The sequence below is a fragment of the Centruroides vittatus genome, unplaced genomic scaffold, assembly GCF_030686945.1.
Source record: "Centruroides vittatus isolate TY-2023 unplaced genomic scaffold, ASM3068694v2 contig_420, whole genome shotgun sequence".
NCBI lineage: Eukaryota > Metazoa > Arthropoda > Arachnida > Scorpiones > Buthidae > Centruroides > Centruroides vittatus.
The window spans coordinates 71,558-91,443 of record NW_027122228.1 but is presented as its reverse complement, the minus strand read 5'-3'; the positions used below and the strand labels follow the sequence as shown (position 1 = coordinate 91,443).

Genomic DNA, 19,886 nt, shown 5'->3' with positions numbered 1-19,886 from the left:
AGAGTGTTGGTAAAAAAAGAGGACCCAAACCTAAAAATATAGAAGATCAGGAGTTGAAAAAGCAAAAGTTTGCCTTTGACCAAAAGTTTGGGTTAGACCTAACTCTAGATAAAGGTAAATCTTCAAAAATTAGCAAGTTTAACATCAAAATATGTGAAAATCAATTCATGGAGGTGGTAGAATTCCATTCTAACACATATGTTTCCTTAACAAAAACAAAAGGGAACTATCCACCTAACAAATATAATATTAATATTAAGGACTTTAAATTTTATAAAAAAGCCTTTGATGCAATGAACGAACATTTAGACAAATGTGTAAATGTTTAAAATATGTCTTTTATATTAAGGAAAAAAGCTTTTAGAGGTTATGCTAAAACTTATCGTGCTCTTATTTTAGAAAATTCTGATCCATCTGTCTTTTTTGAAAAAATAACATCTAGTATTTATAATATTTTAGCTAATGATAATTTTGTTTGTAGAAGAAAATTTTTAATAAATTTAAAAACTAAATTTATAAAATATAAAGAAGATGATATTATAGAGTATCAAGATGTTTATTTTTCTAGTCGTGTTGAGCATATTTTATCCTCGTATATGATTAATGAAAAATTAATGAATGCATTTGATACAATTTTAAACTATATTGATGAGTTTATAAAATATGGATCGGGGTGGATACTGAAAGAAATTATATTTATAGATGTTCATATAGGAATATACAAAAATGAAATTGGAGGATGTGGTAATATTATTCTTCCAAAACATATAGTTAATAAACGTTGTGTGTTAAATATAAAATGTTCGGACAATCAATGTTTTTTATATTGTATAATTGCTAATATGTATCCGACAGTTAATACCAACAAAAATTCTATATATTTGTATAGGAAATATTTAAAATATTTAAATATAAATAGTTTAAAATTTCCTGTAAATGTTAAAAATATTCCGATATTTGAAAAAAATAATTCTTTAAATATTAATGTATATGGATACGAAAACAAACTAATTTATCCGATTTATATAAGCAAATTTCAATTTGAAAAAGAAATTAATTTGTTATTATATAAATCTCATTATTTTTTAATTAGAAATTTTAATAGACTAATGTCAGACAAATCTTCACTGAGAAAATTTTGCAAAAGATGTTTAAACGGCTTTAAAAGAGAATGTACTTTAAATGACCATCTCAAATTTTGTTCTAATCATAAATATCAAAAAGTATCCACCCCGAAAGGAAAAGAAGCAACCACTAAATTTCATTCTCATGAAAAGTCATTATTTCATCCAATTTGCATATATGCAGATTTTGAATCAATTTTGGAAAAGGTTTCTTCTAATGAAATAGATCCTAAAGAAAGTTTTACTAAAATCGTTGAAATTCATAAACCTATATGTTATTCGATTATAATTATTGAAAACGAGGATAAAATAATATATGCTAATTTTTATTGTGGTAATAATGCTGTTAATAATTTTTTAATTGATATTCAAAACCAGTTGAATAATTTGTTAGATAAAATAAATCATTATGTTGAAATTAACTTAAATACTGTTACTAATAATTCAAGACATTTATGTCATATTTGCAAAGAAAAATTTGATGATGATGATATCCGTGTAATGGACCACGATCACCAAACAGGATTTTTTAGAGGGTGGGCTCATAATAAATGCAATTTAAATTATAGACTAAAAACGTTTATCCCAATTATATTGCACAATTTTTCAGGTTATGATTCGCATTTAATTTTTAAAAATATACCTTCTAAATTATTTTCAAAAATTAGAATTATTCCAATAAATTCAGAAAAATTTACAACATTTTCATTAGATTATTTTAAATTTATTGACAGTTATCAGTTTTTAAATTCTTCCCTCTCTGTTTTAACAGACAATTTAAAAAATGCGAATTATAATTTTCCAATTTTTAATCATTTTTTTCGCAATAACAAATATAGAGAATTATTAAAAAGAAAAGGAATTTTTCCATATTCCTATTTTAAAAATGAACAAATATTAGATGAAATACAGCTACCACCAAAAAAATGTTTTTATAACGAATTATCAGGAGAAAATATTACAGATGATGATTATAATCATGCACAATTAGTTTGGAAAAAATTTCGCTGTGAAACTTTCAAGGACTATTTAAAATTATATCAATATGTCGATACCATATTATTAGCAGATATATTCCAAAATTTTAGAAAATTAAGTTTAACATATTATAATTTAGATCCTGTATATTTTATAACAACACCTGATTTAACATGGAATTGTGGTTTAAAAATGACAAAAATTGAATTAGAATTATTTAATGATCTTGATATGTATTTATTTATTGAAAATGGAATGAGGGGGGGAGTAAGTTTAGCGGGGAAAAGATTTGCGCAAGCTAATAATCCATTAATACCCGAAACATATGATAAAAATCAACCTCATAATTATATTCTGTCGATAGATGCAAATAATCTTTATGGGTTTGTAATGAGTGCATACTTACCTGTAAATAATTTTAGATGGCTGCACAAAGATGAAATAGATGCTTTAGACATAGCTAATATATCTGATGAAAATAGCATAGGATATATCTTAGAAGTTGATTTAAAATATCCCGAATATATTCATGACCGACACGATAATTTGCCGCTAGCTGTTGAACACACTGCCATTCCGTATGATTTATTATCTAATTATCAAAAAACAGTACTAGATAAATTAAATTTAAAATATACTAATAGTAAAAAATTAATTCCTACTCTTTTTGATAAAACAAACTATGTGGTTCATTATAGAAATTTAAAATTTTATCTAGAAGAGGGCCTGATAGTAACTAAAATTCATAGAGTATTGGCATTTTGTCAAAGTGCATGGCTTAAAAAATATATATATTTTAATAATAAAAAAAGACAAGAATCAACTAATGATTTTGACAAATCATTTTTTAAATTAATGAATAATAGTTTTTTTGGCAAAACATGTCAAAATGTAAGAAAGCGTATTAACTTAAAAGCAGCTACAACATTAAATCAATATCGTCGCTATCTATCTAAACCATGTGTAGAACAATTTCAAATTATAAATGATAATCTCACAATTTTTAAAATGAAGAAACCTAATTTATGCTTAGACAAACCTATTTATATAGGTTTTTGTGTATTAGAATTAAGCAAATTACATATGTATGAAACATTTTATAAAGTATTTAAAAACAGATATGGTGAAAACGTACATTTATTATATACTGACACAGATTCATTAACACTTCAAATTTATACAAATGATATTTATGAGGATTTTAAATCATTCCCTGATATTTTTGATTTTAGTAACTATCCTAAAACTCACAAATTATATAATGAAATGAACAAAAATAAATTAGGATATTTTAAAGATGAAACACTTTCAAAACCAATAATTGAATTTTGTTCTTTAAAACCAAAGATGTATTCTTATATTTTTGATAAACAAAATAAAAAAACCGCTAAAGGTATTAAAAAATCTGTTATAAAAACATTTAATCACGATAAATATAAAGAAGTTTTATTCAACACAGAGCTATTAAGACATCAGCAATATGGAATTAAAAGCAAAAATCATGTAGTAACAACGTACCTGCAGAACAAAATTTCGCTTTCTCCATTTTATGATAAAAAATTCATTCTAGATAATGGAATAGATGTGGTATCATTCGGTCATTACAGCTTCTACTCTTAATTCTTACAGATTTTTTGATATCATCATCATCTTCGCAATACAGATTTTTAATAGTAAGCAAACGAAAACATACTTATGTAATACGTAGTGTTTGTAATAAAAGTTATCTGTGTTTAAAGCAGCATCATTAAAACTGTCTAAGAATAAAACACATGAATGTAAATTTTTTGTAATAAAATGATAAAATAACATTACCAATATATGACAAATATTTTACAAGATGTGACTGTATGAAATGTAATAAATAATTTTGTATCTGTTAATATATGTACTCAATTTAAATAATGTTATCCATTTACATATGTATTCAATTTGAATAATAATGTATTCTATTGTGATATCCATATAATAAAATGTTATTAATATGAATACTGTATCGTATTATGTAATTAATTAAATAAATATTTCCTAACAAAAAACAATTTTGTTTCTTTATAGACAATACTCAACTGCTAATTGATTGGGGGGATTCTTCATTTTCGCCATTAGAAGAAAATAATATTCGTCATTTAAGAAATTATATTGACTGGGATATCATCAGTCAACGAAACGATTTATCTCTCACATTCATTTCTGAATTCGCTGATAAGTTAAATTGGGAAATCCTATGGAAAAACTATATATTCTCTACTTCATTTATTGAAAAACATATTAAATATGCAAAATGGGATTTAATTTGCGAATATCAGGTGTTAGACGAATCATTCTTAACCAGCTTTTCACAATATCTTGATTGGAATAAAGTTGCTGAATTTCAAATTCTTTCAGATAATTTTATTAGGCGATACATACATAAGTTTGATATAAAAAAAATTTTAAAATACCAACGATTAAAAACTATGACTTTACGCGTATTAAAAGATTATCTAAACTGGAATTATGTTTCTCGTTACCAAATACTTGACCAGCAATTTATAGACGACTTCCAAAATGAACTTTCTTGGTGTTACATCTTAAAATATCAAAAAATAGACCGGGAATATATTGTCAACAATCACCAAAATTTATTACTCCACTTACTTGCAGAAATGTGTCATGTTTTAGATAAAGTAAATGAAAAAACTGGAAAAGCTTAAATAAAATAAAAAAATTTCAAAAATAATTTTGGTGTTATATTATTTCATACAATTGTCATGTTTTAATTTTCTCAGATATTAAAACATTTAATAATTAATACAGAAACTTTGCCTTATTGTAATTAGAAAATCAATTTAATTCAAATTTGTGATCAGTATGTGTCATATTTATAATTAAAAAATTAATTTTATTCAAATTTATAAAAACATTTAATAATTAATACAGAAACTTTGTTTTAAAGTTAAAATAAAATTAATTTAATTTAAATTTGTAATTAGAAAATTAATTTTGTGATCAGTATGGCCCAAACCACTACTACTCCTGTACAATACACAATAATGATGATTGTTCTTGCCGAATAGTTCTTTATAGTTACTGTATATTTTAGTCTTTTAAATTGAGATACCTAAATAAGGGGGCGGCGAAATTTTCCTCCGCCCCGGGAAGCTGACACCCACGCTACGCCACTGGGTATGGGAAATTTTGTTGGTGAAGATTTGGCGGAGGGGAAAAAGAGATCGGTCGCATTTCGCTTTGTGCTTTTATCTGTGTTGGACGCCATTTCTACTTTTGAGTGGTTAATCATTAAAAACAAAAATACTTTTACATAGCATTTTATTGAAAACCGAAATATCTTTATTTTTATCGTGGTCGCACAGCGGCGGGCATACGTAAAACGATCGGCGGGCGCTATAACGCCCGCGGGCATAGGGTTGGGGACCACTGATCTAACCTCTCTATGCTAAATTGAGTGGCGGTCTGGATTAATAAACGTGGTTTAATTAAAAATTTAAATTCCTTGAAATCGTTTCATGCATAATTATTTTCTATTTTCGGCTATTATCGTCTACCTTAAATACTAGACTCGTAATTTTATTACAACTGGTGTAAGAAGTGTAGTATTTAAAGCCACTGCTTTAAATACTAGACTTCTTAAAGCAGAACTTGTAAAAATGTACATATTACTTTACACTAGATATTAAGAAATTTAAACCTTTACTGATTTAATAATAGTGTAACGGGAATTTAATTTGAAAATTCCAAGATTCTTCTCAAATAATTGTGCGCCTTTGCTAAAGTGCAACGCCGGACCTACCTGCTGGAACTTATGTATTATTAAAACTCAAAGATTTATAATATCGAGTTGTTCCCGCATTTTTAGCATATAGTAATCAAAAATATACACGCTGCATTTGAGAAAGTTAACATTTTCACATACCTTTCTGTCGCCTAAGTTACTATGAAACTTTTAATCGATAAACTTGAATGAACTTAAATGCCGTATTTACTGTGAGCGCGATCGAGTTAATATTTAATTTATATTTATACAGATTATATCGTTTAGAAGTTTTCAGGAATAAATATTTAAATGAAATTATAAGCCGTGTTTATAATAAACATACAAAGTACTAACAAACATGTTTTTGCGTTTAAAATAAAATTCCTAGAATAATTTGCTCTCTGCATTTTGGAATTTTAAATTTTATCTATAAATACAAAACACAATAAACACGTCATATTAATGAAACGAAAAAAAACGAATTTTCAAAAAAAAATTTCTGCAAAAATGATTTTCGAAACATGGAATTTTTCTTTAAGTAATATTTTATTTCTGTATGTTACAAGAAATTAGTACAAAATATTTAACGGGAAAAGGTGAAGAAAATAAATGAAATACAGTGCAACCGCGATTCACGAGCATAACTTATTCCATTCCAAAACGTCTCGAAATTAAAATTTTCCGAATAGGGACGTGCTTTGCCATTACTTTTTATTTTTTCAATTTGCACGTTGTTAAGGCATTAACCCAACCATTCCAAAACGTCGTCATTAGATATTCGAAAATAAATAATTTTTAGCAAACAGCGTGTACTAATTATAACATTATTAGATGTCCCACAAAAAGCCGACTAAATAAAAGAAATAAATATTGGAAAGTGATTTATTACACACCCAGCCTACTTAATTATCACTATATATTCTGCTTTTTGTATGCCATCCGATTCATAAGAGCTAGTAAAACCGAAATGCATTTTGGTTAAGTTAATTAAGTAGGTTGGGTGTGTAATAAGCCTGTTCATTAGTCATAACTATGTAAGTAGTTTTGTAATTAAATAATACAGATATGAAGCTTATTAATATGTGGGAAGGAAACTCTACGGCTGTCAAAACAGCGTGCCACAAATTATTTCGGTTCCCTTCAGTTGTAGCTCCTAAATATTCGTTAGTTTCCAACATAATATTGCACAAAGAACAAGTATCGTGACCTACTGCGCTGTTTTTTCTGAATACAGTGGTACCTTCATACTCGAACATAATCCGTTCCAGAAAGAAGTTCGAGTACCAATATGTTCGGACTCCAAATCATTTTATCCCATTACAAATAATGTAAAGTGGATTAATGCGTTCTAATTCCCAGTTGATTCGCTAGTAACATAACAGATTAGAGTATAAATAATATTTAGTTTTTAGGCAAGCAGTAAATAACACATATATAACTCTCAATAAATAGTAAAAACATTAAAGAAGTCATTTTAACATACGAAAACTTACCTTTTTGATTGCGATATGATGGCGTAAGTGAATGGAGGTGTGAGGAGGAAGAGCGGGAGTTACTGACGAAAAGGGGAATCCCCTTCCATAAAAACATCTGGTAATGGAACTTGTCACTTGGTTCCATGCATCGTCAATAAGATGAACGCAATTAATAATATGGAAATGATCTTTCCAAAATTCTTTAAAAGTTAACCGAGTGTCATTAGTGACTTCAAAACACTTTCGAAACAAGGATTTAGTGTACAATTTTTTGAAATTAGAAATGACCTGTTGATCCATTGGTTGTAGCAAAGGGGTTGCGTTAGGTGACAGATACTGAACTCGAATAAAGTCGAATTCTTCGACTAAATTCTCCTCAAAGCCTGGAGGGTGAGCAGGAGCTTTGTCTAATAGGAGAAGGCATTTTATTGGCAAGTTTTTTTCTTGCAAATATTCTTTCACACTTGGTGCAAAAACTTCATGCACCCACTCAACAAAAAATTGCCGAGTCACCCAAGCCTTTGCATTAGCACGCCACATAACAAGCAATTTACTCTTCATAATATTGTTCCTTTTGAACACCCTTGGGTTGTCGGAGTGATAAACCAACAATGGCTTAACCTTAAAATCTTCACTTGCGTTACCACACAGCAAAAGAGTAAGCCTATCTTTCATTGGCTTGTGCCCTGGTAGTGCTTTTTCTTCCTTTGTAATATAGGTTCTCTTCGGCATTTTCTTCCAAAATAGCCCAGTTTCGTCTGCATTGAACACCTGTTGAAGTGCACAACCTTCTTCCATCATAAGTTTACTAAACTCGGCGACAAATTTCTCAGCCCCTTTCTTGTCTGAACTAGCTCCCTCTCCATGCCTTACTACGTTATGTATTCCACTTCGGTTCTTAAAATTTTCAAACCACCTTCTACTAGCCTTGAATACAAAAACACTCGTACTTGTACCAGGGGTTTTCTTCACTGAATCGTCATAGATTTCTAGCGCCTTTTCACAAATAAATGTCTCACTAATGCTATCACCTAATAACTGTTTCTCATTTATAAAAATAAGTAGCAACTTCTCCACTTCTTCAAGTATCTGAGGCATTTGCTTTGTCAACGTAGTCACTCCTTTTGCAACATTAGCTCTTTTTATTGTTTCTTTATTCTTTAAAATAGTCGATATCGTCGACTTAGCCATAGAATATTGGACAGCAAGATCCGAAACACGCACTCCATTTTCGTGTTTAGCAATGATTTTTTTTTCAGTTCGATTGTTGTTCTCACTGTTTTCTTTTTCACTTGACCACTTTCCCTTTTATTCTTCTTGCGACCCATGTTTAAGGGCTAATAAATCAAAAGAAAAAAATACTAATCCAAAAAATATAGCACAGCGTAAGTTAATGTGCATGCGGAACAATGACTGTCTCGTAACTGACGCCGCCGCCGACTTGGCGGGCTTTCCCGTTCGAGTACCAAAATTTTGTTCAGGAACAGGGGCATTTTTTTCCGAAATTTTTGGTCGGGTACCGATTTGTTCGGACTTCGAAACGTTCGAGTACCGAGGTATGACTGTACAAAAAATTTTAGCTCCGTGGTATGGTCGGTGTTTTAATATTTGGCTAGGTTATGTTTTACACGATAATGATATGAAAATTAAATTAATAAGTTAGTTTTAAACTGTATTTTTTGCACGACTTATTTAGTATACTTTGTTTTTTGTGTTTACACACATAAAAAGTGCTTCTAGTCATTCAATATTACAAATGTTTTATACTTGTTCACGTGTGTACTCGTAGTAATAGAAAAATCAGCAGTATCTCGATAAGCTGCACAGCGTTTTCTCGATTCAACGAATCTTCGTTGATTTACGTAGCCACGTTGAAACGTTCTCCATACAGTGATCTGTTCTGAATATTACTTGCTTGCAGCAAACGTGATGACGTACATTTCGTACTTTCGTTCTCCTTTGCCAATTGAATGAGTGCAGAAAGAATAGAGTAAAGACTACTCATCATCTAAAAGATAGAATAGGAATGAAGATAAAATCCACAACAATAAATTAGAAAGGATTATTTAATCGAAACTTACTTTAATCGGAAAATCGCGTTTGACTCGAAAAAATCCACCCACAGAAAGTCCAATGGGTGTTTTCCCGAATCTCTTCATGAAATTCAGCATCTGTTCGAAAAAGTATATAATTTTAGCATAAAGTGTATCGATAACGTAACAATACAACACTCAATTTACCTTCACTTTAAAAACGAAAGAGAATCTGCATGAGGAAAATTTATTAATCTCGTTGAAATTTCCATAAATCTAAAATGTACATATATATTTTAAACATTACACATTATATATTAATTTGGTGGTACAAGTATTAAATAAATCTTACCGAGGATGTAAATCTGGATAATCCGAATGAAATTATGACAAATTCGAAAATTATCTCTATGATAGTAACAAATGCACCCAGTTTAAATTGTGCGGGTAAATTGTAAAACAAAGAAATGGTTACCAGGATACAAAACCCATACAAAGAACTGCAGTAAATAGCAGGAAAATACATTTCCAGTTGGTTATTAACGTTTCGAATGTCTTCCATTAATTCTGTATGTTCTTCGATTATGTATGCGATTATATCTTTGATATTGCTCTTTCCTAGAGGAATTACATCAAGTTTGCTCGACAATGTGTTAAATCCATTAAACAATATGAGTAAATAATTATAAACAAAAAATAATATGTAAACGGTCTGTCCTACTAAAAGAAATATAGATAATGCCCAATCAATATTGCAGAGTAGGAATTCCATTATAGTTGCCTTTTCCATGGCAAAATATAGAGAAAAGTCAAGAACGAAGTAAAACGTGACTTGCAATAAAGCAGTGATTGCAAAGAAAACTGCAAACGCAAATTCTATGGAGCGAATTAACGTTTGCTCGACTTCATAGCAAGATTTACTGCTAGGAAGATGTAAACGAATTCTTTTATATAAAGAGAACAGAAAAGTCCAGCATACAATCATACCAATAAAAAATAACTGCATAATGTATTTGAAACCTACGAATATGTTAAACAAGTCTCCGCATACGAATTTATCGGAAAATATCGTGGAAACTAATGCCAACGTATTGAAGATTAAAAAAAATTCGAGAAAATTGGAATAAAATTGAAAAAATCGAACATTCCAAGAATTCTTATAGTGACCACGTGTTAATATATTTAACCCGAGAATTTGTGATGCTGCATTTAAGGAATAAAAAAGTATTTTAATCTCATTACTTGCGTTTTCCATGATTCTAAATTATAAATATGTTATTATTTTTCTTTGTTTAATGTTTACACTAACAATATTGTCGAATTGAAAAATTCAAACCTTTCAGTGTTTTTTTCTCACGATTACATAAAAATTGCCCATTGTTCGGAGGTGGCCGTTGATTATAGATAATTATTCGGACAAAATATGCTTACAAAGTATTTGAAAAAATGGCTAAAAAAGGCCGTTTTTGAAGGTTCAGCCGAAATTTAGTAAAATATTTAACTTATTTCAACTAATATTGCAACTAACGAATGATAATCTGTTCCTTTCTAAATTTGACCATTTAATTGTAATAATATTCTGAAAATTTAATTTAATATCAATGTGATTATTAAACACAGTATATTTATGAAAGGATAATGCTGAAAACACTGATTTTGAGAAAGTAATGTGGACAAATTTCAGTACAGCCTATGATTAAAATATTGTAGACTTTTCCTACTCGTGCGAAAAAGAAGGAAATCCTGCTTTAGATAAAAATACATTTTACGAAAATTGATTCAAAGCATTAAAAAATTATCAAATTGTATACATCGATAAATAAATATTTTGAATGCTTATAGACCTTCCAATCAAGGAATATTAATTCAAACTTAATTTTAATACGTTAGATTGTCCCTTGAAGTAAAAATTTTTCAGCGTTTCAAATTTAGAATACCTAATGTAAACTTAACCTGTCTAACAGTGACCAAAGCGATAGAATTAATGAACCCTAAGAGTTGCTCGCCGGTACGTGCCTGAGCTAGTTCTGATCACGTAAAGATTACCGGGCTTTTTCACTTATCTAACAACCTAAACGGGAAACGTTTCCCTCCATTGTCACTACCAGGGAGATAGTTCCCTGTTGGCAGATGTCCGTGTGTTGTTGCGTCGCTTATCTGACCACTCCACTTCACTCATTATCCACTTCACGTTGATAGCAGGCATATTTTGCATTTAAGAAAGTATTTTCTAAGTGCATTAAGTTATTAGTGGCATATTTCATGTAATGGATACCAAAAAATAATTATACTTAATTATGACTAAACATAATTAATTGTTTGAAACTAATAACATAACGATGTGGTCAGAAAGAAACAGCATTCGATGTCAGAAAGCTATTTATTTTGACCAGTAAATTATACTTTGATAATGGACTTCAATTATCTTAATTGCATCCTACTCTAAATGTCTTATATAACGTTGGAAGTATGTGTTGTTTTAATCAATATATTGCTTTAGGTATTCTGTTGTGTAACTTTCTTGTTTTAGAAAGAATTTAAGAAAATTACTAATTAATAAATATTCCTGTTGTTTTATTTTTAATTTGATGGATTCAATTTAAAATCTTCCGAAATAAAATCCCTACAAAAATTTCAGTGTGATTTTAAACGGGAAACATATAAATACTTGAAAATTTCCAAATTCCTCTTATAATTAGAAACATATATAAAATAAATATAAAGTTTTCTGGAAAAGCTTATACTCTGTCGAAAGCCCATATTACGCCGAGTGTATAAAATTAGAAAACTTACCTGTAATACAGCGATTTTATACGTCGTAGTGCCATTCGGCGGTTTTTGCCTGACAAAATGGTTACATTCGGTTTATCAAATTATCTTCATGCGTCTGACATTCAGATATAATGCAGAAAAACTTTTTATTTTGAAAAGTCTTTAATGGAGGTAGCCACTTGTCAAAACTTACTTCATCAATTCAATCATTTGCAACTAAATTAGATTTTACTTGTATTTAACACTTAAATATAAGCTGGAAGAACCTTTCGAAATGAAGACTATTCGATTGAGCTGGCAACATTGTGAGAAGGCAGTCCATTTGTTGCATAGCCATTATTATTACGATCATTTGTAACTGGCTGGAGGGTCGAACGGCGAAGCTGGCAGCCTACCGCTCTGTAAGACCTGAAATCGAATGCGGACAGGTTGAAAATTTCCAGAAATTTTTCAAGGGTGGTCCATCCGGGTATGTCGGGCCCTGTCTTTCTCTACCCAGCTGCCCCATTGCAAGTCTGGCCGAACTCATAATGAACTTGCTAAAACAGACCTTCTCAGTACCGACAGGGCCAACCAGTAGCCAATCAGTTCCATTCCATAAACATTGGCTGTTCGGTCGTGGGTTCTCGCTTTGGCAAGACAGGCTGGACCACATGGAGTTTTTCGGATTTTCTCCATGTCTGTAACTCCTGAATAGCGCCGAAATATCCTTAAAGCGTTAATGTTTATAATTATATTTCTTCTTTGAAACCGTGTTTTGTTGATTGTTGAACTATGAACCCAAAGTTGAGTTATAATTAAACACTTGGCTTCATTTCCATCTTTATTTAGTTTATAATTATATTTTTATAAAATCATTAGGTTATATCATTTACGTTTTAAAGAAAATTGTTACAGTTCCGAAAATACAATTTAATTCCTTGAAAGTTTTTATTAAATTAAAAATCTGATGCCCGACCGTTTATTGTGTCGTAATTTGAAATTGTTCTGTTTCTAACTGTCGGTCGCCATCTTGAAATAAGCAAAATTGCAGAAATTTACAGCTTTACTCTAATTCGTTACTTTTCGGCAAAATTTCGTCAAGAAATCTTCAGCAGAGTAATTAAATTATTTATTTATTGTGAGATTATAATCGGGCACAGAACAGGTTAGAAACAATCTTCTATCACTTAATCCACATATCAATCGTGTGATCTTTTTCCGGTCATCTTGTGGGATAGCTTCTTTTGAGATGAGAGAGGTATCTGCGAAGATATCCTGTTAAACAAGGACGCGTAGGAGCCCCTGTTGTCGGGTTTTTTTCCTGACACCAGTCAGTCAGTGCAGACTGACACGCAAATAATATCTCGCGAGGAATAACGACTGGGAGGTTCGCGAGTAAGTTGAAAGGGTTCTGGATGGATTTGTGTCAAAGATAAATCCATTTAACAATAACAAAATAAAATTTAATTAACCATTTTCTTGGTCTCATCTACAGAGATAGCCTATTGGGTCGAAATATATTTGGGTATTTACGGTAATTTATGCACATCTATCTAGAAACCTGTCATCTCCTGAGATCTGTATGAGAATAATCCGCCAACATCGACAAACAGCTGTTCTCAGGGACATTTTGCTTTGTCGAATTCTACTTTTGACAAAATGCTACTCGTGTCACGTGATTCGTCGCGGATTTTTTGTGACGTTATAGACTTATTAGGTCAAGACGTGTTTCTAAATGATAGGTAATAAAGAAAATAAAGTTTTATGCGAAAGTGTTTTAGAAATGTATTTTATGAATTGGTGTATTAAAAATACTTAGGTTAATGTTACCTTAGGTAGCCAAGATGGCGGCTCGTCTCTAATTCCAGCGAGGAAACAGTGGGACGCACGTTCTAATTTAATCCAACCTATTCTAATAAACTACCATAATTATTAGCAACCAAACTATTAGAATAGATTAGGTTAGGTTAGAACGTGCGTCTCACTGTTTCCTTGCTGGAATTATAGACGAGCCGCCATCTTGGCTACCTAAGGTAACATTAAGCAATTTTTTAACATTTTTTGTGGGAGTTTTCCTGTAAAGCACAATAACAATGTGAAATTAAGCTCAGCATATAATAGAAGTAATAATATGAAACGGTTTATGTAACCCTTGGTGCCAAGATGGCGGCTCTTCCGGTCGCCATCTTCGACTGGTTTGGAGACTACGCGTTTATCGATATTTTGATCGAAGATCACGTGTCTCCGAAAATTTAATAATCTAAGATAAAATATTGACAAAAAAAAGAAAACAATTTACTCACGTTAACGATTCCTCTTTTATTCGATCCTACTTTTTTCCGGTCTTGGTAGATTCCAATTTCGTTTATTGCAGGTCCTTTCTTCCCTAATGTTGTTTGGGTATAACCTTAGAGGAGGGATTGGCTGTCTTTTTATTCACATTTGCTGTTGTCTTTTCCTATTCCTTCTCTATTTTCGTTATTTGCTTCTTATTAAAGTTCGAAAGTAGTGCAGACAGAAAAGATTGTAGATCAAACCATTTTGGAATTTTCCCAGTCCCTGGACACATGGCAACCGAATTGTTTTGGAAAAATTGGAAACTGTCTTTAGATTTTCTTTATACTTATTCGATGAAATATATGCTTCGGACAGTGCTGAAAGCCGTAATTCCATTTTGCCGTACATTTCAAACAATTCGAGAGCGATCTGAAAGACGAAATACAACCAAAATGGACATTGCCAAATATGCTTTTGAATGTTTCCTTCGTACGCTGAATACTTATTACCACTTTTTCAAATCTTAGAAAACACAATTTTAAGTCCTTTCTATAGTATATTTTACATGTTTTAGCACAGGAGTTCCATTTTGCATGAGTTCGTTGTAGTCGTAACTTTAAAGCACATTTAAAGCCATTAATGATATCATTGTCCCACACAAATTTCAAAATATTCATTTACGTCTATCTACTACAATTTAGGGGGAGCTCAATCTAACAAAAATCACCGGACCTAATTTCTGCATAACTACTAGACACAAAATTAACGAAAAAAAAATTTGAAAAATTAACAACATTTTTAGTTGTAATTTATATCAAATTCACAAATACTATCGTTTAAGAACACAATATATTTACCATTTTAGCTTTTTTTGGAAAATATATTGTAAAGAATAAAAATCGAAAAATCTGTTATGGATACAACGCAAAACTGTCAGTATCGTCTACGTATTGGTTAATTTGCATACTTCCATGAAAAACTGCGTCATAATTTACAAATTTGCATAATCTTTCACATTTTTTTTTATATTACATTAAACGTCATTACGTATTACGTCAGTCAATTACATGATAGCTCCCTCCATCGCTACTATCTCACGACAACCGGATTGGAGATTACCAGAAAAGCCGCCATCTTGGCACCAAGGGTTACATTAACCGATAAAACTAATACGAAAATTATTAGAAAATAACAAAATACATTCAAGTATTTACAGTAACTAGTTCAGACGTGTATAAAAAACCCTACTCCCCCTCAAGCGTTGTTTCGAATAACCCACGAAAGTCCCCAAGCAGCTGTTCTGAAGGTCAAGTAACTATTTATAGTGTACTGCATTGTGTGGTATCTGGTTGCAAGTTTGTGTTATATGAATAATAAAATGTATCTAAACAATACACAATAAAATAAAGTTTTATACTAAGATTTTTAGAAATGTATTTTATTATTATTTTCTATATTCAGTACATATAAAATCAAAGGTGAATTGTACTGTATATAACATTGCATTTTATGATTATTTTTAATTCTTCTTACTACTTGTAATCATTTAAAATATGTTTTCATATCAATAAATTTATTTTCGTTTTATGATTTCTCATGTTTTCGTTTTAAAATTATGGGTGTACTATAGATTACCACCTATGGAATTTCGGGACTTTGAGTGTATATTTGAAATCAGAAAACCGAGACGAGTTCAACGATACCCTACTTTTGGACCAGAGGCAAAAAATAAAAGTTATCGTACTTTTTTCGGCGATCGCGCGATGATCGGGAGTCGCGTCGCTCTCTCCGCTAAGCCTATCGCGTGTTTAACAGGCAATCCGGCAAGTCGGCCATATATACCTTCAACAAAGGCAGATGTTGATCCACGAGCACACTGATCGTCTACAGTTTGAGTTAAGTCTTTTTTGCACACCCTCGCGCTCGTCGGCCTCTGAGCTACGACTCCTCAGTCTCCCTATCGCTTGCGGTCGTCTAGTACTACGAGCCTACCGCACTATTGCAATCGGGAATCGCGATGGTTAAACAAAAGGAAAAAAAGGAACTGGCGTTCGAATATTCGCGCTCCCGACAGACTCCCCCGGGAGGAAAGCCGCCGGCAGGCGGCTGATTGTTTAACGTCACTACTTATTGATTCATGGTAGTTCTTGAACAAAAGAAAAAAAAAGGAAGTAGCATTTGACTGTTCGTGCAATTTCTTGCCTTTCAGAGTGATTTTTTCATTTGTTTGCAGACTTTTCCGCGAGATAGCAGCACTAGCAACTACGGTGCTGTCTGCATGAAAGCATTAAAAACTATGATAACTTTCTTATTTCTCGTCTCCAGTCCAAAAGTAGGGTATCATTGAACTCGTCTCGGTCCCCTCAGTCCAGATATATACTCAAAGTCCCAAATTCCATAAATGGTAATCTATAGTATCCCCAAAATTATTTTTAAAGCTAGCCGACGAATGGCAACTTTTTAGCATAACAGCAACTAGTGCAGAGAAGCCATCCGTTGTCCCTGTAGGCCCCATTAAAGTTGGCTATCCAAAGGAAGAGGTGCCATTTAGGAATCAATTTTGCAAAAATTGAAAAAAAATCGAATGATACTTTTTTCTCAATATAATAAGTGTTTAATTTTAAATAATAATGAAAAATTTTTTCATCTAAAGTCATTTTTTAAATAATTAGTACTTCAAGAAATTAATTAAATTTTATTTTGTTATTGTTAAATGGATTTATCTTTGACACAAATCCATCCAGCACTCTTCCAACTTACTCTCGAACTTCCCAGTAGTTATTCTTCACGAGATATTATTTGCGAGTCAGTCCGCACTGACTGACTGGTGTCAGGAAAAACCCAACAACAGGGGCTCCTACGCGTCCTTGTTTTACAGGATATCTTCGCAGATACTCTGAAAAGAAGCTATCCCACAAGACGACCGGAAATCGATCACACGATTGATATGTGGATTAAGTGATAGAAGATTGTTTCTAACCTGTTCTGTGCCCGATTATAATTTCACAATAAATAAATGATTTAATTACTCATCCGAAGATTTCTTAAACGAAATTTTGCCGAAAAGTAACGATTTAAAGTAAAGCTGTAAATTTCCGCAATTTTGCTTATTTCAAAATGGAGACTGACAGTTAGAAACATAACAAATTTATTCAAATTACGACACAATAAACGGTCGGGCATCACATTTTAAATTTAATGAAAACTTTCAAAGAATTAAATTGTATTTTCGGAAATGTAACAATTTTCTTTAAAATGTAAATGATATAACCTAATGATTTTATATAAATATAATTATGAACATTAATGCTTTAAGGATAATAGGGCGCTATTCAGGCGTTACAGACACGGAGAAAATCCGGGAAAACTTCATGTGGTCCAGCCTGTCTTGCCAAAGCGAGAACCCACGACTGAACAGCCAATGTTCATGGAATGGAACTGATTGGCCACTGGTTGGCCCTGTCGGTACTGAGAAGGTCTGTTTTAGCAAGGCCAGACCCGCAATGGAACAGCTGGGTAGAGAAAGACAAGACCGACATATTCGAATGGACCACCCTTGAAAAATTTCTGGAAATTTTCGACCTGTCCGCATTCGATTCCAGGTCGTAGAGAGCGGTAGGCTGCTAGCTTCGCCGCTCGACCCTCGGCCAGTTACAAATGATCGTAATAATAATGGCTATGCAACAAATGGACTGTCTTCTCACAATGTTGCCAGCTCAATCAAATAGTCTTCATTTCGAAAGGTTCTTCCAGCTTATATTTAAGTGTTAAATACAAGTAAAATCTAATTTAGTTGCAAATGATTGAATTGATGAAGTAAGTTTTGACAAGTGGCTACCTCCATTAAAGACTTTTCAAAATAAAAAGTTTTTCTGCATTATATCTGAATGTCAGACGCATGAAGATAATTTGATAAACCCAATGTAACCATTTTGTCAGGCAAAAACCGCCGAATGGCACTACGACGTATAAAATCGCTGTATTACAGGTAAGTTTTCTAATTTTATACACTCGGCGTAATATGGGCTTTCGACAGAGTATAAGCTTTTCCAGAAAACTTTATATTTATTTTATATATGTTTCTAATTATAAGAGGAATTTGGAAATTTTCAAGTATTTATATGTTTCCCGTTTAAAATCACACTGAAATTTTTGTAGGGATTTTATTTCGGAAGATTTTAAATTGAATCCATCAAATTAAAAATAAAACAACAGGAATATTTATTAATTAGTAATTTTCTTAAATTCTTTTTAAAACAAGAAAGTTACACAACAGAATACCTAAAGCAATATATTGATTAAAACAACACATACTTCCAACGTTATATAAGACATTTAGAGTAGGATGCAATTAAGATAATTGAAGTCCATTATCAAAGTTTATTTTAGTGATCAAAATAAATAGCTTTCTGACATCGAATGCTGTTTGTTTCTGACTACTTCGTTATGTTATTAGTTTCAAACAATTAATTATGTTTAGTCATAATTAAGTATAATTATTTTTTGGTATCCATTACATGAAATATGCCACTAATAACTTAATGCACTTAGAAAATACTTTCTTAAATGCAAAATATGCCTGCTATCAAAGTGAAGTGGATAATGAGTGAAGTGGAGTGGTCAGATAAGCGACGCAACAACACACGGACATCTGCCAACAAAGAACTATCTCCCTGGTAGTGACAATGGAGGGAAACGTTTCCCGTTTAGGTTGTTAGATAAGTGAAAAAGCCCGGTAATCTTTACGTGATCAGAACTAGCTCAGGCACGTACCGGCGAGCAACTCTTAGGGTTCATTAATTCTATCGCTTTGGTCACTGTTAGACAGGTTAAGTTTACATTAGGTATTCTAAATTTGGAAGGCTGAAAAATTTTTACTTCAAGGGACAATCTAACGTATTAAAATTAAGTTTGAATTAATATTCCTTGATTGGAAGGTCCATAAGCATTCAAAATATTTATTTATCGATGTATACAATTTGATAATTTTTTAATGCTTTGAATCAATTTTCGTAAAATGTATTTTTATCTAAAGCAGGATTTCCTTCTTTTTCGCACGAGTAGGAAAAGTCTACAATATTTTAATCATAGGCTGTACTGAAATTTGTCCACATTACTTTCTCAAAATCAGTGTTTTCAGCATTATCCTTTCATAAATATACTGTGTTTAATAATCAGATTGATAATTAAATTAAATTTTCAGAATATTATTACAATTAAATGGTCAAATTTAAAAAGGAACAGATTATCATTCGTTAGTTGCAATATTAGTTGAAATAAGTTAAATATTTTACTAAATTTCGGCTGAACCTTCAAAAACGGCCTTTTTTAGCCATTTTTTCAAATACTTTGTAAGCATATTTTGTCCGAATAATTATCTATAATCAACGGCCACCTCCGAACAATGGGCAATTTTTATGTAATCGTGAGAAACAAACACTGAAAGGTTTGAATTTTTCAATTCGACAATATTGTTAGTGTAAACATT

The 19,886-nt window shown here is 31.3% G+C and overlaps 2 protein-coding genes across 2 annotated transcripts in view; one reads left to right on the top strand and one right to left on the bottom strand.

The window, feature by feature from the left end:
• The window catches only part of LOC136976733 (uncharacterized), a 128,381-nt gene that overhangs the window by 82,311 nt on the left and 26,184 nt on the right, over window positions 1-19,886 (top strand). The gene's annotated exons all lie outside the window — the stretch shown is intronic.
• On the bottom strand, window positions 9,193-10,157 carry LOC136976732 (uncharacterized). The gene is made up of 4 exons (XM_067272092.1): window positions 9,720-10,157; window positions 9,575-9,643; window positions 9,416-9,505; window positions 9,193-9,342 (listed from the first exon to the last, which is right to left on the bottom strand). The coding sequence occupies exons 1-4, from the start codon at window positions 10,155-10,157 to the stop codon at window positions 9,193-9,195; spliced, it is 747 nt and encodes a 248-aa protein (XP_067128193.1).